Raw genomic sequence first — 23539 nt, forward strand, 5'->3', positions numbered from 1 at the left:
GACAAACGACCAGCAGAAGTGCAAAAAAGCATCGCCACACAGACTTAGGGTCATGCACGTTTTGTGTGCCCTGAGCATCAGAGCGGTATTTTCCAGTGACCAGTAAGAGTCTGGTCACCTTTGAAGTGTCCATCAAGTAGCCACCAAGACATAGGATTTTCTTGCCCGTGTGTGCGCCCTCGCCTGCTGGGTAGCATTTACGGTCTCATGAATCGGGATTGGACGAATGCGACCCAGGGGTGGTCACACATGTGGAAAACCTTTTTTATCGGTTTTCATCTGTAAAAAATTCCTGCTAAAAGGTCAAAATTGAAAAACTTGGGGGGTCGTCGAATTTTTAAATGTTTGTCAACTGTTTCATGACGTTTTAAAACACATTTTAAAGAAAGTGGCAAGCTGGTCTAATAGTTATCGTAGTTGACTCACTGATCTTAGGCTTTATTTTGATCTCAGCTCGACATTTGCAATCCAAAAATCGCCACGAGACTGAAATCAAACAATAAAACATTGACACGAAAGCATTCATTCAAGCATAAACAGAAATTCTCTAGTCCGTTATTTTTAAACAAAATTCAATAAAATTTGAGTTTACTTAAAAAACAATAAGTTTTATAAAGATTATGTTCAACCACCCGACGCCACTAAAAGTGCCAAACAGCAGTTGGCAAATCATTACAACATTGCAAGTATAATCCTATTCCTTCTACATCCGAAATCATCCGACACCAGAACTTTACATTATTAATATTATTTAATTTTGATATTAGTATAAGTTACCCTTAGAATGGTAAAAAAAAGGGAATTGATCTAACAAAACGTTATAGTCTTTGATAAATGGTTTATCTATCAAATAAAATGCTGCTGTCCAACCGAACCGAACGTTTGATTCGGTCCAGAATTCTTTCTTTCTATTTAAAATGTGATCTCGAAATTCAGCAATACTGCATGGGAGCCATGGTTTTTGATTTTCATTTTGGAGAATATGAGGACATATTTTTTTGATGATCCGTTTGCAGCACTTTTTTTCAAGTCACTTCACTTTTTATTGGTACTAGTTCGATAAAATTGAATAGAGATCTTTTATTGGTTTGTTTATTCACAACGTTTCGGCCAACTATTCCTCTGGCCTTCGTCAGGTGGTAACCACGAAGGATAGGAACTTCGAATCTCCTAACTCTCAGCCATCACTACCATCCGTAGTTGTTGTCGTCTCACCACATTTTGGCCAAGTAAACCTCTGGCACGCTTTGGGTAGGATTGAAACCGCTATCTTCAGACAATGTCCACCTGGAACTGTAGAGATTCAACGTCTCTATCAACTGCGCCACGGGCCCTGAAGGGCGATCAAGGTTGGATTCTTTGATCTTATAAATCCACGTTTATTTATTATCTGATCTTCCATAGTCGGGTCCGTACCGATTGGTATATATATTATTACTTAATTGGAATTCATTTTTGAGATGAGCATTATATATATTAATTTATTTTTATTTCGGACTACTATTCTCATCTTTATTGGTTGTTGTTTTTATCTTTTATTGGTTTGTTTATTCACAACGTTTCGGCCAACTATTCCTCTGGCCTTTGTCAGGTGGTAACCGTGACGGATAGGAACTTCAGAAGGCCAGAGGAATAGTTGGCCGAAACGTTGTGAATAAACAAACCAATAAAAGATGAAAAACAACAACTAATAAAGATGAGAATAATAGTCTTAAATAGAGATCTTCACTTGTACAAATTACAATGTGGCCAGATGATTAATTCGATTGGTGACCTCATGACAAAGGTTTTCCGAGATATTGTTAAAAAATTTCCGTAATGTTGAATGGCTTCATGAAAGAACAATTTTGACCCTTAGAAATAATGCTGTTGATGTGATCAATTTTAACATTTTGCAAAAGTCATCAATCCATTGTGTTATTAATTAAGATCAGGCAGTAGAATTTCCTGTAGAATTCTAAATTCACTACAACCGATTGAAATGCCTCATCATAACCTGAAGGAAAAAGCTACAATTAAGACATCTTGATCTATTTAATCTGTGTAATGACACATGGTTAACAATAAAATATTTGAAAACTCATATTCTGTAAGCCATTATAATAATTCAAAATTTTAAAAGTTGAAACTGTGTTCTTTCCTCGAATTCCCCTTATTCTTTCTGACATGTCATTTCAGTTCAATCGTTCACAATTCCAATAAAATTAGTTTTGCCATGTCTATAAATAAATCCCAAGGACAAAGCCATAAAGTTGTTGGACTTAATCTTCAGATACCTTGGTTTTCTTATGGCTAGTTATATGTTGGTTGTTCACGCATTGGAAGTCCTGAAAAAACATCCACATTTACACACCTGTTAGAGGTTACGTCCAAAAATGTTGATGTAGAGGTTGTTCATAATTCTATAGATACATTTCACCGTGTTCAGATATGCACCGCTTGAAACTAAATTTTAATTATTTCATTAACATAAAAGATTACTAATGCCATCTTTATATATGTTGTATATTAAATAGTTAAAAGAAAAAGAGATTTAATAGGTTTTTTTTTACATGGAAGTCGCCGCTTATCAAGGTCCGGAAGCCACTCGGGGATAAGGGTTATTGCGTGTACAGTAATCAATGAGACAGCATCGCGGTAATCGTTAGTAATGGAGATTTGATAAAGTGTCTTACTTAAGGGGGCGGTTTATCAGGAATTTGTTTACATTGGACTTGGAGGCATCCAAGTTGTAGTCAGGTGGCAACAGGTAAACGGAAGAGAGTTCAACAGGCGTTCACTTCTAAGAAAGAAACTTTGTTTGTGGAATCTACGTTTGGATTTAGGCACAAATAAAGAAAATTATTGACAGTGGTTTCAGCTAGATGGGTTTTGGATGATTTTTGGAATACGATATTTTCATTTCGTCACAGGTACATGCATCATGCAGATTCCTCTATATTTTTGGTTTTTAATATGGTGGAATTCTGTGCAAGAATAATTACTTTTGATAATTTGTAAAACAAAATATTAATAAACTGAATAATAAACTACAATTAGAACGTATTTAGAGATTTATTGGTTTACAGATGATCGTCTGCATAATCCAAAGTCAACCATTTGTTAAACGCAGAAATATATTGAAATAAAATCTAAATGCTAAGCTTCTCTTTTATTTGTCACACATGCTTATTATGTGGGAAAATTTATTGCAAAAAAAAAAAGATAAAGAGATGGAAAATTATTAAAATGTCTTTTTGGTAAAATGTTGATTCAGTTTGAAAGAGAATAGTTTAAAACTATGGTGGAAAATATGATTGTTACAGTTGGTTGACAGAAAGTAAGTTGGGATTGGAATGTAGTTCAAAATACGTTTTTCAAATTTTGTTTGAGGTAAAAGTTGATTTGAAATATGAACATTTGTCATTTATTTCTCAACACGTGATTTAGAACATTTGAAAATATTGTTGTTGAAGAAAAATCACGTGTACTTTACTTTTTCTAGTAATACAAAGCCGCGAGGAATAAAAATAGAAGAAACACAAACTGATTCTATTCTTGATGTTGACGTTATATCGCAGAAACTTAGTTGATTTTTAAACAAATAAATATTTATTTTAAAAATAATCCAAATTATACTGATTTTCTAAACTTACGAATTTGAATTTAAAATTAAACAATGGTTACAGCAAAGAAAAAATCTGTAATATATATATATATATACGTTTGAAGTCAATGCGCGACCACGCGTCACCTATCCGGCTTCATAAAAACCCTGCAGTTAACAATATCACGTGGATTCTTCATCGAACTTTTTTCCACTCGACATCATGGCGAAGAAAAAGAAAAATTAAAAAAAAAAAAAGATTGACAAAGGAGTTTTACCCCGAAATATGTTTCTTAAAAAATAAACACTCGCTTATTTTATAAGAAAATTCGCGTTGCAGTTTTTGCCTTCAAACGTATTTAATACGTATTTTATTCTTCAAATTTCACTCAGTGCTTCTAACGGATATAAACAAAACAAAACTACCCAGATATATCTAAAATATAAAGCTGAACGTCTGTATGTGTGTGTCTGGTCATGAATAGGCTCCTATATGGTTGACTATTATAGAAAACTGATCACATATAATGATAGAAGATGTATCGAGACACAGGAATGGGTATGTTTGATTTGGCATAATGATGGTTCATTAAAATTGTGGGGTCTGTGTTCGCGCCTGGTCCACAAAGTATAGAATAAAAAATTTAAAAATTAAAAAAAAAAACGTTTACAAGTGTTTTTGATATAGATGTACATAATACTTTAATAAGTATGTTTTAACTTAAATAGGGATGGTATAATAAAATTGTGGGGTCTGCGTTCGCACCTGGCATCCATAGAATGGAAATAGGCACAAACTTTAATAAAGACTTTTCATATCTATCTGCGTAAGTATACTTTGATAATTATGTTTCAGTTTGAAGAAATATGGTATAATAAAATTATGAGGTGTTCGTTCGCGCCTGACCTCCATAGAATGGAAATATGTCACAAAGTTTAACAAGGTTTTTTAATATAGATCCACAGAATATTGTGATAAGTGTTTCAGTGTGAACAGGTATGGTATAATAAATTATGGGGTTTATCTATTTTATTTTTACTTTCATCATATTTTACTTTGGTTTTGATACCCCCAAATTCTAAGCTATCTCTTTACAACCCTTCCTTTTCATAAACTATCATACTTTCATGAATCAGAGTCCATTTTCAGTAGGCTGTTTTTGAACCCAGTCAACGACGGATACTTTTCCTAGTATATATATATATATATATATATATATATATATATATATATATATATATATATAGGCGATTTTCTAAGAGAAAAGTTTTTCCATAATCTTCGAGGTTACAGACACTATTAACCGTATTATCGTTTAAAAATCACCAAAAAATCTACATAAGTTTAAAAACGATAAAAATAACAAATAAAGTCCTCTTTTATATTTTTTTAAATCAATTTCCACTCCAAATAAGGAACAGAACCTTGAAGTAGGGGGCTACTATCGGGGACATAAGTTGCAGGGGTGTTATGAGGGGGAGATGAGTAGAAAGATGCTTGTTCACATTACACTTGAACTTCTGCATATCAGTACAGTTGGGAAAGCAGTATCCCGGAAGGGAGTTCCAAAGTCTTGCAGATCTGGGGAAGAAACTATTGGAGTAAAAGGCTTTCTTACACCTAGGGATCTATACTGTAAAGGGGTGGGACTTAGTTGCTTGTCGGGTTTGTCGGAGGTAGTCACGTCGAGGATGTACAAGTGCATGCGGCAACAATACACCTAGTCTGAGGTTCAAATCCTAGAAACAGTCAAGCTACGCTGTTGAGAAGTAGGACCTCAAAACAAGCGTGTTCGTAGGTTACTGTTTTATAAATGAAATAGTAAATAAATAAATAATATTTGTTTACTGGTTTACATCCAAAAAAATATGGGCGAAGGTTAAAGACGATATATATATATATATATATATATATATATATATATATATATAGTGTGTGTGTGTGTGTGTGTGTGTGTGTGTGTGTGTGTGTGTGTGTGTGTGTTGGAGAAAAAAAGAATTCCAGCAAAGTGGTGTATTATCAGAAAAACATTTTCAAAATAAGAGCGTAATATTTATATTTTTTATTTTCAGAACTTTAGATAAGTCATCGGTACCGTTGGTTCCAAACCTGACAACAGGGAAACGTTTTAGGTCGCAGTATCTAGCTCTCTTCAGCCGATCTATCTTCTAGGAGATAAGAGAGTTACGTCGCGTTTGATTTTCATAGATAAAAGTGGATGTGTTTCAACATGTGGTCACTTTTCGTAACAAGTTAAGATATACAGTGTATCTTAAATAGTATGTGATTAATCCTTCCGCCCAGCAATATGTTTCGACCGTGCAAGGCTGACTATATGCAGCTAGTATATATATATATATATATATATATATATATATATATATATATATATATATATATATATATATAAGATTTTAAATTTACAGTCAAAATAATTTGATTTAAGTAGAATATAAATGTACAAAAAATAACTCATCAACAGCAAATGAGGTTAAAAGCAAAATGCAAGTCAAAACACAGCAGTAATAAAAACAAAGTTCAGCGCTTGATTAAGCTCATATATATATATATATATATATATATATATATATATATATATATATAGTAGATTGAGATAAATAAAATTAGTACATTTCAGTTGCAAGAATTCAAACCATTTCAAATGTCATAACTGGATTTATGTATTTTTAAACGATGCTAAATTGTTGTTTTTCTTGCTTGACTTTCATTTGGGATGTTATGAAGAAGAGACTTTCTAGCATCATTAAAAATAAAAAAATTAATGATTTTAAATTGTCTTAGAAACGATAGTATGCCAATCAATAAGTAATTATTAAGTTTACAAGACAAAAGCTCCTGTAAACTTTAAGAGAATATAAATATTAAGCTTATATGTATACACGCACACACACATTTCAAAATATTTGTCTTCAAACGGTCATATGACACGCGATCCGAAACTAAAACGCTATAAGTAACATTATATATATATATATATATATATATATATATATATATATATATATATATATATATATATATATATATATGGTGGATTCTCTCATCGAAGACGATGAATGAGGGTTCAGTATGCAATCTTCAGCAGCTCCCAAGCTCTGTGACACCACATGCGTAATTGCAATCCTGTAGACGTCCGGCACACTCCTCCTCAGATGGTGAACTTTCATATGCTCGTAGGTCAAAGATGCTTTCTTGAGTGAACAGATAACCCTGCTTTGCTGCGTGCTCTGAAACCACAATGGCATACATATTCATTTTTAGGTGGATGTTTCTTTTGTTTTGCCTTCATATTTGCACGAAGGGCGTCCCTATGACAAAGGCGGTTATGTTCAAATTCTTTGATCCCCAGGAAACGCGTCTTCTTCCATTTTCTGCGATCCCCTGCTGCACTCTCCCAGGAACTCAGAGAAATTTCACAACGCTTCAGATTGTCTTTTAGTTTATCTTTGTAACGAAGCAGGGGACGCCCTATTGGACGGCAAGAATTTGTCAGTTGCCCATAAAAAATTGCTTAGGAACTTTTGAATCATCCATTCTCACAAGATGATCCGACCACCGCATTTGTATCCTGATCAAAAATGATTCAATACCAGTGATTCCACATCTCTCCAGTAATTCACTATTCGGAACACAATCCTGCCATCCAACATTGCAAATAAAATGCAGACATTTCATATGGAAGGAGTCAAGCTGATTTATATGCTTGCGGTACAAGGTCCACGTTTCGGCACCATACAGAAGAGTAGGCAGAACAACAGATTTGTAGACTGCCACCTTTACTTTTAAAGACACATCGTGGTCGTTCCAGAGTCTGTGTTGCAACCTACCAAATGCCTCACTAGCTTTATTAATTCTACATTGGATGTCCTTTTTAAATTTAGCATCATCAGACACAACAGAGCCGAGGTATGTAAAAGAAGATACTGTTTTCAAAGCTCACCATCAACATATACCACTGGTTGTGAAGAGGACGTAGTGTTTGGTTTTGGCTTGTGAATAATTTCAGTCTTTTTTATGCTTATTGTAAGACCGAAGGCCTTACATGCACCAGAAAAGCTATTGAGGATGTTCTGCATGTCATCAAGACTATAGGTGACAAGAGCACAGTCATCAGCATAAAGGAGGTCAAGAACAGTCTGCATAGAAGTCTTGGTTTTGGCTTTGAACCGTTGCTGGTTAAATAATCCTCCACTTGATCGATACTCAACACCTATGCCTCCTGAGGTGTTCCTGAAAGCTGTCTCAAGCATCACCGAAAAGAAAAGAGCAAATAGGATCGGAGCAAGGATACATCCTTGCTTAGTTCCATTTGACACTTCAAATGGTTCACTTTGTTTATAGCCAGATTGTACTGTCGCCACCATTCCCCAGTGAAAGGAGACAATCACATTCAATATCTTGTCCGGAATACCAAGTCGCCTCAAAACAGTCCACAGGGAATCCCTAGAGACGGTATCAAATGCCTTTGTGAGGTCAACGAATATGTCAAACAAGTCCTTACTCTGCTCCCTCGCTTTCTCCTGTAGTTGCCGAAGACTGAAGATCATGCCCACAGTACCTCTTCCTGCCCTAAAACCACACTGGGTTTCTGGGAGCACAGTTTTGCAGATTGAACCATTGAGTATGTTTAGGATTACATGAGCTAGAATCTTACCAGCAACAGACAAAAGAGAAATTCCTCTATGGTTATCACATTCACACTTATTTCCTTTGTGCTTAAACAGGTGAATAATTGACGCATCCTTGAACTGTTGTGGCACGGTACCAAGTTCCCATATTAATGAAAACAGGGCACTTAGTTTCCTGATTAACAGTTGGCTTCCACATTTGTATACTTCTGCAGGTATGCCGTCATCACCTGGAGCCTTACCATTTGAAAGTTTATTTACAGCCCATTCAATCTCCAACATGGATGGAGTATCAGCAAGCGCCTCGATGGTTGGCCTCTGAGGAATACCATCAATCACTCCTCGATCCACTGTTGATTCTTTGTTTAAAACATTTGAAAAGTGTTCAGTGCAGCGCTTAGTAATTTTTTTCTTATCAGTGAGGAGAATGTCATCCGACGAAAATATTGGAGATGCCCCCCTTAAAATGGAACCAAACACCCCATTGAGGTTTTGGTAGAATGATTTAAAATCACACCTATCCTCCACATCTTGTAAGGCCTCAGCTTTCTGCTTCCAACAGTTTTGTTTCATTTTCTGGAGCCGAGATTGTGCCAACCTTTTGGCCATTCTGAAAGCCTTGTGTTTCACTGAAGAATTTTTGTCAGTAATCCATACTTGATGGGTTTGATGCATGTTATTGAGCAGTGGGACGACAGTTGGATCATTTTCATGAAACCAATCTTGGTATTTTCTTCGAACATATCCTAATGACTCTTTGGCAGAGTCATACACTGCAGTTTTAAACTCTCTCCAAGATGCCTCAATATCATTCCCACATTCAACGGAGGACAGCTTTTCATCAGTAGCCTTTTGAAATGAGGGCATTATCTCCTTAACTTTCAGCTTGCCTACATCAATTCTCTTGATGGAAGAATTACGTTGGTTTCGAACAGGGCGCTTGATTTTCATCCTGACTGTGGAGCAGATCAATTTATGGTTTGACCAACATTCCCCGATGCTGTAAGAACGTGTAAGATTTATATCTTGTCTATCAGAACGACGTACAATGATATAATCAATGAGATGATAATGATTAGACCGGGGATGTTTCCAACTGGCTTTCTTGCAATTAGGCAGCTGAAACACTGTATTAGTGAGCAAAAGATCAAATTCACTGCAAAGAGACAATAAGAGAACACCATTTGAGTTGACTTTACCAATTCCATGTGAACCAATGACATTTCTCCAAAATTGTGTATCACTACCCACACAAGCATTGAAGTCACCCAAGACAAACAGCTTATCCTGTACACAGACCTTGTTGGTTGATTTGTTCATGTAAAGAGGAGTAAAACCTCTCCTTTAGCTCATCAGATGAATTAAGTGTAGGTGCATAGCAACTTAAAAATGTTGCATATTTGTCCTTTCCTACTGCAATGCGCAAGGACATAAGTCTGTCATTTATACCAACGGGCAGGGACTCAAGATTTTTGGCAATATCAGTCCTGATGGAAAAACCAACACCAGATTCACGTTTCTCAGAACTTTGTTTTCCAATCCAATAAAAAGTGTATCCACCTTCAACTTCCTCTAGCTGTCCTGTATCAGCAAACCGAGTTTCAGAAAGAGATGCAACAGAAATTCTATGATGCCTTAACACACGTGCTATGATAGCTGTTTTTCGTTCAGAGTTCTTTTTGTTATCCTGGAGTGGTCTTACATTCCAAGTCGCAATGGACATATTCGTTCCATGTATTTTGTTTCTATTCTTGATTTGGGTGCAAATATTGGATGCTCAGACATCTGCACCTGATGACAGGGACATGAGCAAGTAAACAATTTTTAGGTCACCTTTTATAGACCCCTCCCCATGAAGAGGAAAGCAGTGCCATCCTATAAAGGGCTGCTTTGTTATGAAAGGAGGACACGAGTCACACAATTACTTGCGACCAATGACATCCTTCACCTGTTCCCGTCACAATCCCATCATCGCCACTGGGTTTTATTAATTTATTATTAGTTAAAAAAAAAAAAAAGAAAGCACATATCGTCTAGCTGAATCCACTGTGAAAAATTTTCCCCACTCTATATCTGTGCCTAAATCAAAACGCAGATTCCATGAACAAAGCTTCTTTCTTAGAACTGCTCGCCTGTGGAACTCTGTTCCGTCTGCCTGCTTCCCACCGGACTACAACTTGGATGTCTTCAAGTCCAATGTTAACAAATTCCTAATGAACCGCCTCCTTAAGTAAACACTTCATCAAATCTCCACACTAACGTAATGTACTTGCAATAACCCTTATCCCTGAGTGGCTTCCGGGCCTTGATAAGTGGTAATCACTGCGTAAAAAAAAAAAAAATGTACCAAACCTTAGGCTTAAATTTTATTTGTTTTAAGCGGTCATTGCTTGTGCTGAACAAAGCACACTCTCTCCATCGGATTAACATGGTCTGTACAGGTGTATACATGTGCCACACGTCAGATGATAAAACGATCGCAGGATTTTCTTGTAAGAGTGTTCCATCTCCTACACCAGTTGTGAGACAACACTAAAGGGCCTGATCCACCCTGGTAAGCTTTCTGTGCAGCTGAGTACCATATCAGCTATTTCTTGGTCCTTGACTCTAGCGGTTAGTTCAGTCTAGTGGACACATTGCTTAGCGATGCTGTACCAACACCGTCCCCTCACAAGGTTTGGCAGGCCTACTGAGACCATTACCCAGGGTATAGCTCTTGGAGCTAGCAAGTGAGAGATTTAGGAGATAGGTGAGGACCAGTGATCTCTGTCCACCCTATCGGGTGCAGCAGCCAGAGACTCAAAGGTACTACCTCTACCCAGAGCCCCCTATCCCCTATATATATAAATCCTCGAAACAGTGTTTCATGGTAAACAACTGATGATCCCTTGAAAAAAAAATTATTGGTATTATAGTAAATTCGAGAGCGAGTTGATGCAGTGATTGCAGGTGATTAAATAACTTACTGACTGTTTTTTTTTTTTTTTTTTTTTTACACAGTGATCACCACTTATCAAGGCCCGGAAGCCACTCAGGGATAAGGGTTATTGCAAGTACATTACGTTAGTTTGGAGCTTTGATGAAGTGTTTACTTAAGGGGGCGGTTCATCAGGAACTTGTTAACATTGGACTTGAAGACATCCAAGTTGTAGTCCGGAGGGAAGCAGGCAGACGGAACAGAGTTCCACAGGCGTGCACGTCTAAGAAAGAAGCTTTGTTCATGGAATCCGCGTTTCGATCTAGGCACAGATACAGAGTGGGGGAAACTTTTCACAGTGGATTCAGCTAGACGGGTGTTTTTCATGAAAGATTAGCGAGGGGGGACCAGAGATTGGAGTTCAGACGAGCATCTGCCATGGAAATAACGATAAAACAAGGACAGGCTCGCAACGTCTCTTCTGTGGGAGAGAGGTTGCAGGGAAGAGAAAAGAGCATCCCCCACTAAGCCACGAAGTCTATTTTGTACTCTGTCAAGGCAGGATAGGCTTTTTTTTAGCAGCTCCTGCCCAGATATGGCAACAGTATTCCATCCTTGGACGTACTTGGCTTTTATATAGATAGAGAATTGCATCAGTAGTGAGATATTTTCTGGAGCGGTAGAAGGATCCCACCATCTTTCTAGCGACCTTGGCAACAGACTTGATGTACGTGTTCCATTTCAGATCAGGAGTAAAGGTCAAACCCAGAAGCTTGTCAAAACACGGGGCCTCACCCAGACGAGAGCCATCCATCACAATTGATGCCAGATGGGGATCAGAGCGTTGATGATGTAAGGATAGGAGTTTGGTTTTGGATGCATTAAAGGTAACCAGCCACATCTTCCCCCACTGAACCACGCGCTCGAGATCAGAGGAGAGAGAATCAGAGAGAACTTTGTCATTTACAGCCTTTGATGTGTTGCCGTAGATGGTCGTGTCATCAGCATAGATGTCAACGAATGATTTAAGTATGTGTTTAGGGAGGTCATTGATGTAGATCAGGAAGAGAGTTGGGCCCAAGATTGATCCCTGAGGGACTCCAGCATTTATATTGCAGGCCTCCGGTTTTCTAACGAATGATAAAAAATATATATATATATAGTGTTTGAAGTTTTTAACCTTATATGACCTTTTTATATATATATATATATATATATATATATATATATATATATATATATATATATATATATATATATATATATATATATACCAGGTTAAAGATATTCAGGAGTGATTGATAACTAATGAATTTAACAAAATTATTAAGAGAGCTCAATAAAAGAAGAAGAAGATATATTTTTATTAATATAAACAAATTTACATGATCGTGACATTAGAAATGCTTATGTTTTTAACAAATGATGGGTTAAAACTAGAAGATCTCGTCAGGCGACTTTGAGGACTGATTTCTTCTATGGAAAGCAACCATTTATTAAGTCTCTTGATGAGGACTTTTTCTGAAACATTAGCATCTCCAGTGTCACGACGACCATGTAAATTTGTTTATATTAATAATATATATGCAGTAGAACCCCGGGATACGGCATTAAAATTACAGTACAGTATATAATACACATGTATTTAATCAAATGACATTATAAATAACACTGTAAGGCGGGGCAAATACCGTAAGTGGGCCGGCAAACCATTGTATTCCATATCGTAACCTGAAAAAACGTATCCTGGGGCCACCGTATCTCGGGGTTGTGTGTGTGTGGGAGATAGAGAGGGAGAGGGAGAGAGCGCAAGAGACATCGACAGCGAACGATGCGCAATTGTTTTCGCTGATTAGATATGGCATATTTTTATGTATAGAAATCGCTCCAAATAAGGCAGGAAGCCATTCAATGTATGCAAGTAACAAGAACGAGAGGTTATCATCGCAAAGACAAGAAATGTCTTTTAAAAAAACTAAGGTTAAAAGTAGGAGGAAAACAGGCAGCAGGAAGAGAGTTCCACAAACCTGCGGTTCTTAGAAAGAAGTTACTGGAAAAGAAGTTGTATTATAATGACGTGTCAAAACAGAAGTTGAAGACCACTAGACTAATGATTAAAACAAGCTGGAACAAAGGAAGAAACAAAAGAAGTCAGTAGATCAGACAATTCTCAATAACACAAAATAGAAAAGACTGAGACTAGCACATCTTTCAGAGATGTTGCAGTGAAGAAGTAAGGGTGGGGGTCAATCAAACTGCAAATACTTTCCTGCAATTTATAAAGAATCCTCAAACGGAACAAAGATTCACCAGCCCAAATATGGCAACAATCAACTCCATACATGGTCTGATAGTAAAGTTGTCGAGATAGAGAATGGCCTCAGGTGTCAGAAAGTGTTTAGAACGATGGAGAGAACCGATTTTATGAGAATCAGAAAAAGCAATGCATTAAATATATAAAGTCCAATAAAAATTTGATGAGAAAGAAAAACTAAGAAGTTTCAGAATCATTTTTCCTCTAGCACAAAGTCATTCTTGAGAATCTTAGAAGAAAAGGGGCACGCCTACAATTGAAAGACACAAGCTGAGTCTTAACAGGATTAAACAAAACAAGCTATTTCGTATCCCAATCTACAAGCTATTCCGTATCTCGATCCACAAGCAATTTCGTATCCCAATCTACAAGCTATTCCGTATCTCAATCAACAAGCTATTTCGTATCCCAATCTACAAGCTATTTCGTATCCCAATCTACAACTGAACACAAGTCAACTTTTAGATTAGCTACATATTTCAACTGACCCGAGGAAGATGGGCAAGAAGCAACACTGTCATCAGTATAAAATAAATATTAATTTTCTGGACAATATTCTCTGGAATGAAGAAACACCATCCAGAGTTAGACCTAATGGTGTCAAGAACCTCATCACCAATACCATAACTTTGAAGTTTATGCAGAAGACCAGAATGCTACATTCTGTTAAACGCATTTGAAATGTCGAGTGGAATGGCTTTACCCTCTCCCGAGTACTGGAGATCTGGGGAGACATGTTGTCACTCAGACTCCAGGGAACATCACAGATTTTTTTTCAATAAGTAATTTCTAATGATGATCTGTCTGAAAACTCCTAGTGAGTGCAATAATATAATACCCTCTTAACATAATTCCGCATATGTGCTAATATGGTTTTCGAAAAGTATATAATTCGTATTTCAACTATGCTTCCAACAAACGCCAACCATTTTATTACTTATAAACGTGTGTTATTCATAAGACTGGCCAGGTCGCTAGTCTGGAGTTGTTTGAATCCATACAATTACGTGTGCCTCCACAATCAAACGTAAACACAAAAAAGTCTTGTGTACTTTCAAATAACAAGTAATAGGAATGAATGATTTGAAACAATGTTTATTTTCCAGTGACAACACTGACAGCATAGAGAGGGCGCGAGATGGCGGTGTGTGTGCAAAATGGCAGAGAGATAATGCATCCACTTTCCTGCCCGCGTCCCCTGATCTGTTCTCATTGCCTGGTTGTCTTTATTTTATTGGAACAGATGACGTCAAAACATTCCTCCACGTGTTGTCATAAATGATAGTCAGTTCCCCATTTTGTACTTTGACGTCATTCACGATGTACCTGGATCCAGAATCGCTGCCTTGAGCAACCCTCCTGGGTCTGGCCTCTATTGACGTCATCCTCGCAAGCCCAGATAGCCGACTATCCTCGCTAGAACCACCTCTATCACCTGCAAATCCACCCTCCCACTCTGCAAACCAGCTGAGTCTCGTTTACTTTTTGTTACTCTCTTCAAGGAATTTTTTTTTGGAACAATAGATACAAAGTTAGAAACAAAAAGACTTCAGAAAAAATCCTTCAGTGTATAGAACCCCCATGGCAAGAGCCTTCTACTCTAAAAGTTTTTTTTCCATCGAATTGTTATACTTTGGAATTCCCTCTCTGTATCCTGCTTCCACGACTGTACTAACGTGCAAAAATTTAAGTGTAATGCGAACAAACATTTCACTCTCAACTCTTCACTCAGAATATCCTTGTAGGCATAGTGTCACTAATTCCTAAGTTTTTTTTATACCGAATTCCATGAGGATTCAAAGCATAATTGCTCTTCGCTATTGAACATTTTCTCTGCATATTTCGTATTGAAACGCATCTACATTTCTAATAATCGCTTCGGTCACTTAGCGATCCCTGGCAATGCTAATCGATAATGTAAATATCACCTGTTTGTTTAAATGTATGTATGTATGTGTATGTATGTAAGTATGTATGTATGTATGTCTCGCAAAAACTTTCGACAGAGGCGACGGATTTTCACGAGATCAGTATCATTTTGAAGCTCGACACTTCGGACGACAAATATCGAAAACTTGGCCAAAAAACATTAATTCTTTCACCCTTAACTGGGCAGTTTTCTACAAGGAGGGGTCGCTTTCTTCGCCGATATTTTCGAAACTCATCGTCTCTTTTCGATTGTCTAGCCTTAATTTAAACCTACGTCACTTCCGGTTTGGCGGTGGTCATAACAGCAAAGACGTCACTTTTTTTCCATTCTTTTCTTTCTTCGCGGTACGGGTTCGAACCTGCCTTCCTACTACCACTTTTTCTTTTTTTTTTTTGCTCAACAGACACATCCAAACACCCAAACAACGCCGGGCACGCATGCTAGTATATATATAAATCAAATAAATGAGAACAGTCTATATTCCAAATTTCAAGATGTTAACATCTTAAAATTTATTCCTTTAAGTACGTTGACATGAACAATTGTCGACTTTTGTCATTTATTTGTTATATGCTGTGTAATTATATCGAACTTCATAAATTGAAAGTTTGGTATAAATAAAAGGTGAAATATAATTGAAAAAAAAACATATTTACACACACACACGTGTGTGTGTGTGTGTGTGTGTGTGTGTGTGTGTGTGTGTGTGTGTGAGGCGATTAATCAGAATCAGGAATCGGAAAAATTGGAACATTTTATGGTATCAGAATCGATATCGGAATCCCAAAAATTTGTGCATATTTTCCAATGCCAAAACGAGTTTTTTAATTATCCTTTTTTATTTGATTTTTTTTTTAAACAAATCTTCCACTTCTGGTCGTAATAATCAAATAATAAATATCGATTGATTTTAAACGACCAGTAACGCTTAAACCTATAAATCACCCCCCCCCCCACATGTGCATTTTTACATTTGAGAAAATATGTGCACAAATGTGCACATATTTTCGTTAAATAACGGTAATCGGGGAAATTAGCAACTTTATCGTTAAATATTTAAATGCGCTGGTCGCAACAGGTAACGTGTCACGTTCTTTTTTTCCACTTTCTTTTCCTCTTTCGCGGTACGGGTTCGAGCCTGCCTGCCTAGTACCATTTTTTTTTTCTTTTTTTTCTTTTTTTTTTTTTTTGTTTTGTTCAACCAAAAACCTTACACACACCTCACTTTCTTTTCCTCTTTCGCGGTACGGGTTCGAGCCTGTCTGCCTACTATAACTTTTTTTAACACACACCTACAAACACCCAGGCAACGCCGGGTACCTAGGCTAGCAATACACTATAAGGCATTTATTTTTGCTTTGATACAGAATTTTCTTTTTTGAGGGAGATGCACTTTATTCCATAATAAAATGGATTTTATATCAAGTAAATAAAAACTAGATGTTCTTCATGCTCTGAGTAATCTCGAAAATTTCTACATTTCTCTATTATTGTGCCCGATAATTTTGCCCGGTCCAATTTCATTACTGCCGATTCCAACTCTTAGATTCAAACTGACCTTAACTGTCTGTTCTCTCTAATTGTCCAACTCTCTATCTATTATCATTATCTGCCACGAAGCACAAAAAAATCAATCACCTGATCAATATCATGCATTTAAATCGATATTCATGAAAACTAAATTCCTAAGTTGTTTATCTTTAATATCGAATTTCATTACAACTCAAAACATAATTGTTATCTTTCCAAATTCTTCTTTGCTAATGAACATTCTCTTTGCATATTACGTATTCAAAAACATCAACATTTCGATTACAACGATAATAATAATAATAATAATAATAATAATAATAATAATAATAATAATAATAATAATAATAATAATAATAATAATCGCCTCGGTCACTTGGCGATGCCCGGCAGTGCTAATATATAACACATGGTCGTTTTCATGTCACATGTTAACAAATGTTTGGTCCAGCCGTTTAAGAAGTTTAACATCGTTTGTTTTTAATATTTAAACGGGGTCATTACTTCGTTATTACCCCCCCTTACACACACACACCTTCAAAACCCCGGACAACGCCGGGCACTCCCGCTACTAAATAATAAAATTCTGCCAATTTCATCTATCGTTTCCAATCTTCTCGTCATGTTGTTCATCGTTAACGCACAATTTTAAAACCCTTATTCTCAAGTGGTGTTTAACATTTGGATTACACACATTCGTATATAAAAATACGCCTATGTTATTATCACTGCTGATTTACTAATTTTAGACTGGAATAGTTTATAGGAGAGCAGGAGTCACGCGCAATATTATAGTTTTATTTGATTTTCATAAGAAACTGTTTGTAGTGATTTGTTTAAAGACAAACGAACAAACAAGCGCCAAATGAAACGTAACTTCCTTCGCAAATATAATGGCGACCATAAAATATGTGCAGCAGATGTGTTATGATATTTATTTGTACAATATGTCGGCGGCGCAAGGTCGTTTGTAGCTTTGAAAAGTGTTAGTGTTCGTTGTTGTAATCTAAATGGACACGATCATTGCACAGATTGTCATTTATTTCATCTGTACGCACGGCATCACCTGTCGCAGGTGTGATTAGCTTCGCCATAAAAATCCAAGATGGCGTAAATATCGTGAAACACAATTGCAACTTCTCTTTGGATGTTTTGGGATTTATGTTATCATGTCAAATTCTTTTTTCTTTTCTTTTTAAAATGTAGTCGTAATTCTTCTAATGCACTCACCTCCAAAAGATAGAAAGTCTGTTCCGTTTGCTGTCAATACACAGGGGCTGGGAGAGGAATAAGAGGAAGAAGAAGTGTTAGGCGTACTTGGTTTTATGGGGAAGAGGGCGAGACTAACCGTAATAATTCCTGAGATTTGGGAAGAATAAAAGATCGAACTGGGACAGATAGGCGACTATGCTTTTGCTTAAACAGAGAAAACGGTGGCAGAAGAGGAAAGTCCCTTCCTAAAAAAAAGTTCCGACTCAAAGTGAGAAAGAAGGTGAGGCTGAAGGACCCAGCAGTTTTCATAAAGTTAATGAGTTCTTATTCTTCTGATGAGTTAGGTTGGAAAATATCTAAAAATTAATACTAATGAAATGTAGTTTGTTTGAAGCATTGCGTGTTATATATAAAGGTAAGTGTTAGAAGGCTATCACAATGCAAAGAATGGAATGTTGTCGGTGTTGAGGAAGGAAGACAAAAGCAAGTGATATGTTGAAATCTATCATTCAAACACGTTGTTCAAAATCATAAAAATATGTAAGAAGGCGAGCGACGCTTTTTATGACTGGTTTCCATAGCAACCATGTCGCTTCAGCGACTACTGTTGCTACTAATTCGAAAAGAAAAGTAACAAGTTAAACAGAGATAATGAAAGCATGAAAGGGAGATAATTGAGGGTATTTTATTGAAAGCAGACGAGTGCCGTACATTTTTATTACATATGTGTTTATGGGGGCAAAAGATAAGACTGAAATTAAACAAAGAACAAGTGAATTTATTGGAAGCCTGGAAAAATCATGGATTACAATAGAAAAATACGAGCATGAAAAGTAATATGGTTAAGCTTAAACATGGAAAAGTAAAGGACAAGTTGTTAAAATTGGAAAAGAAAAGGACAACATATTCTAGTAAAAATATAATAAATTTATAACTTAAAATATTGCAGCATTAGGAATTTTTTTTAATTCAATTTATAACATTATGCAATCAATTCTTAATGCTGCAATATTTTAAGTTATAAATTTATTATATTTTTTTACTGGAATATCTTGTCCTTTTCTTTTCCACTTTTTACAACTAGTCCTTTTACTTTTCCATGTTTAAGCCTAACCATATTACTTTTCATGCTCGCATTTTTCTATTGTAATAGATATATAAATATGTATACATATATATTTATTTATTTATTTATATTTTTATTTTTTTCTATAATGAAACTTACTTGAAAAGTCAAACCTCTACACAGTGATGTTCTATAATATGTTTCGAGTAAAAACATCTTTCTCAAATGGCAGGTGTTTCAAATATTGAGATAGCAAGTATGAACAATCTCTTTGGACCCAATATATAATAATGATTTAAAAAGTTTTAAAAAAATGACTCGTGCGCCACCACCAAGAATCGAAACCAAATTGTTTAGCTTATGATTTACTTTTTCCTTTGACGTTAATGCCTGAGCTATGAGGACATATTTGCTGCAAGGCTTAAAATTAAAAAATAACTAGTAGCTATTACGTTAGGCCTGCATATTGGTAATGCCATCGTTCGAGCTTTATCTGACAAATTCCACTTTTTGAATTTTCATACTTTTGCGCCGATTTTCCCTCGACTAAAACCCAAATATAAAGTGTTGCACAGGTTCGAATATATTGGGTACCATCAGCTAGAATCGAAACCCAAACATTTAGCATTCCAGCCACGTTCCTTACCGATGAAGCTATCGACAGATGGACAAGAAAGATTTAATATTAAACGACTTGAATAAATCAGTTGAATGCGCAAAAAGTAATAGAAATATGTCGACAAGTTGAAATGAACATTTTTGCATTTCAACTTGTCGACATATTTCTGTACGCGTTATCCATCCATCCAAACAAAGATTTTTACACGTTATAAACCATCCTTGGTGTATGATCACTATTTCCTAATAAGTCCAGAGTTATGTGACTAGTCGAAAGTACGGCCGGTGCTGGACTATAGGGAGCTTAACAAGCATATTGAAGCCTACACTGCCGATGCTGACGTATGCGCCAGTAAGTTGAGGGAATGGCGTCAGAAAGGCACTAATGTCTCAATATTGGATTTACGAAAAGCCTATTTACAGGTGCGAGTTGATGAGACGTTGTGGCCGTTCCAGACAGTTTGGTTCCAGGGGCAGAGGTACTGCCTTACACGCCTTGGCTTCGGCCTAAATGTGGCACCACAGATCATGAAGACTATTGTCAACACAGTATTGTCCCAAGAAAAGCCCATGAGGGACTCAACGTCAGCTTACATTGATGACGTATACGTCAATGAAGATGTACAGTCTGCGTCGTGTGTCAAAGAAAAGTTGGCTCAGTTTGGTCTGGAATGCAAGAATCCCGAACGTTTAAGGGAAGGAGCACGTGTATTGGGATTTGATGTTTATGAAGAGGATGGCACCCTACAATGGAGGCGTGGCAGTGAAATTCCAAGCATCCCCAACCTCGTTACAAGGCGGGCCGTTTTTTCTTGGTGTGGAAAACTTGTTGGTCACTTACCGGTCTGTGGCTGGCTCCGCGCAGCTGTTGGTGTGATTAAACGCAGAGCAAATTTAACAACCACGGGTTGGGATGACATATCCGATGATGTCCTACTAGCTCTGATGATTAAAGAGACACTGGAGAGAGTGAACAAGAAGGACCCTGCCTGTGGGCGGTGGTGTGTTAACGGAGACAACGTAGGTGTGTGGGTTGATGCCAGTTCTTTGGCGTTGGGAGTATCGTTGGAGCAAGGAGGAAACGTGTTCGAGGATGCGTGTTGGCTGCGGCCCGTAACAGATTCTCAGCATATCAACCTGGCTGAGCTGGTCTCGAGGTAAGTCTTTTTCCCCTCATCCGTCTCTCCCACGTACCCACACAACACGCAAACACGCGGGCGCTTATCTCCTGGATGCACGTTACAGTTTAAGAGTTTATCGGTTAAATATTTACAAAGGCAGACACACACATATACATCTACTGTTTTATTTATATAGATAAGAAAATAAAACTTTATGCTAACTGTGGAGCAACTGTCTTGCGAAACCATTTTGAAAGATATGTCTAAAAACAAGAGCGATAACTCAACATAATTCAAACTTACAAGATTTTGGTTGTAATGCCTACGAATTCCCCATTAATCGTTTAAAAATATTTTACTTATAAAAACAAAACTACTTTATCAATTTACGTGATTTTTGGAATACGATGTTTTCTTTTTGTTACGGGTACGTGCATCATACAGAATTTTCTTTATTTTTTATTTTTTTGTTTTTTTTTAAATATAAGGGAATTCTGAGCTTGCACCTAAATTTATTTGCAGTATATTCATCGAGACACTGCACAGTCAGTTGTCACACCTTCACCTCCAAAAACGGTTGCTCATTCCTGGGCTTGACCGTAGATGTGGTTTATTTGTTTGTTTATTTGTTTGTTTGTTTGTTTAGTATTATTCAGGATGATTTCTCCAATATCTTTCTTTTCAGTTTATCTTTTTTTTTATTTTACAAGGGAGTCAACACTGATCAAGGCCCAAAGGCCACTCGAGGATAATGGTTAATAATTGTAAGGTGGTAGTGTAGTAATCGTTAATGTTGTTAAGAGGTTAGAATTTGATTATTTGTTTACATTCGACTTGAAGGCTACCATCCTATAGTCGCCCGGGAAGCAGGCCAGTGGAACAGTGTTCCACAGGCAGTTTTAGCAAAGAAGCTTTGTTCGTAATCGTGGAATCTGTGTTTAGATTTTAGTTACAGATGTAGAGTGGGGGAAATTGTCGATAGTGGTTGTAGCTAGTCGAGTGTTTTTTATGTTTGACAAGATGGAACAACATATTAGAGCTCAGACGAGTACTTGCCATGAAAATAACGATAGAGCAGAGACAGATTAGCAACGTTTCTTCTGTGAGAAAGAATTTGCCGGGAAGAGAAATGGGTATCATCTACTAGTTTTCAAACCGATTCAAAGACAGAATGTAAAAGAGTACTCCCGATGCAGATAGAGGACTGCATCAGCAGTGAGATGTCTACCAGAGCAGTACCAACCATTTTTAAGAATTCTTTCTGGAAGGATACGCGTACCTACCTATGGGAGGGGTCAAGCGAAGATTGCCAACGTCCGAAAGTGAAAATGTTTCTGTAGAACGAACTGGATTCGAACTTGTTGCGCGCAGGTTTTCAATCCGTGCCGTTAACCACTGAGCCACTGCAGATGCAACAGATGCGACGCTGAGCAAACGAGGATACGCGTGTTGATTGCCGCCCATGGCAACAGCTCCAACACAGCAGTCGCCATTGTCCATCCACAACCCGACTTGAAATCTGTCAACCAATAGAAGACACTTTTATTGTCACGTTGGATTGTATACAAATACAAGCCTCGTTTTGTTTTCGTTCTTTTCAGACGCGTAGATATAAATTCTTTGTTAGTGGCTGACCTGATTCCACCGGTCACGGAAGGAGCTACGGATCACTGCTACTACAATGGCTGTGGCTATTTTCGACAGCAATCTAAAACAACTCCACTCCACTCTTCAATCGGACATTCCGCCGAGTACAATTAAAAGTATGCTCGCCAGTCTCAAGTCGGCAACTCCCATGAAGGAAAACTTTTCGTTTACGATATACCTGGACAACGAGGACTACATCTGCTATTCGTACGGGAAAAAAGGCGTAGCGGGACTCTCCGAAACTCGGCGTTTTGCTCTCTTTCGGACAGAGGATGTGATTGTCGTTCAATTTCAGCCGCTGGACAGTCCGGAGTCTTGCTTCGAAAGCACGAAACGCTACGCCCAGCAAATTCAGAGTCAAGATAGTGTGGCCGGTGTAACTATTCATCCAGACATGAAATAGCGAAAACACCCCTTTCTTCTCCATACCTGATCATTTTTTTTTTTTTTTTTTTTTACTTAAAAAATATTATTTAACAAAAATGAATCTGACTATATCCTCATTCACGGATTGCTCAGGCATTATGGAACAAGGTAAGATACATAATGTTTTGAGGACTGGTTTCTTCTGTGGAAAGCCATCATTAATAATTAAGTTGCCTAACGAGTCTGATTTTAACTGACCATTTGTCCGCAACATTAGCATGTCCAGTATCGTGACCATGTAAATTTGTTTATATTAAAAAAATATATCTTGCTCTTTTACTGAGCACTTTCAATAACCTCATATTCATTAGTTATCATTCTTGAATACTTGTAACCAGGTTATATATATATATATATATATATATATATATATATATATATATATATATATTTGATTAGTTTTTTTTGGAAAAAGAATTCCAGCAGAGTGCTCAATTAAAAGGAAAATCCAAATTTTAAGAGCGTACTTATATTTTGTGTACAGAAAGTTGCTAGTTGAGACAGGTCATTGGTACCGTCGGT

The 23539-nt window shown here is 36.9% G+C and overlaps 1 protein-coding gene and 1 long non-coding RNA gene across 8 annotated transcripts in view; one reads left to right on the top strand and one right to left on the bottom strand.

The window, feature by feature from the left end:
* LOC145280135 (uncharacterized) overlaps nt 1-22444 on the bottom strand; it is a 90674-nt gene extending 68230 nt beyond the window's left edge. The window contains exon 1 of one of the 3 annotated variants that reach the window (XR_013868554.1): nt 22228-22362. This is a non-coding gene — a long non-coding RNA (uncharacterized LOC145280135). The other 2 variants (XR_013868553.1, XR_013868555.1) reach the window with 2 other exon arrangements.
* The window catches only part of LOC145280134 (uncharacterized), a 30728-nt gene continuing 29574 nt past the window's right edge, over nt 22386-23539 (top strand). For 4 of the 5 annotated variants that reach the window (XR_013868550.1, XR_013868552.1, XR_013868549.1 and 1 more), the window contains exon 1: nt 22488-23125. Coding sequence is in view for 1 of the 5 variants with exons in the window: in XM_080131901.1 (XP_079988027.1) it covers nt 23074-23125 (52 nt within the window). In the remaining 4 variants the exon portion in view is untranslated. Of the gene's footprint in view, nt 23126-23539 lie in introns of all 5 variants that reach the window. The other variant, XM_080131901.1, reaches the window with a different exon arrangement.

Source organism: Euprymna scolopes, chromosome 7 (assembly GCF_053919585.1).
Source record: "Euprymna scolopes isolate OS-2025 chromosome 7, ASM5391958v1, whole genome shotgun sequence".
Classification (NCBI taxonomy): domain Eukaryota; kingdom Metazoa; phylum Mollusca; class Cephalopoda; order Sepiida; family Sepiolidae; genus Euprymna; species Euprymna scolopes.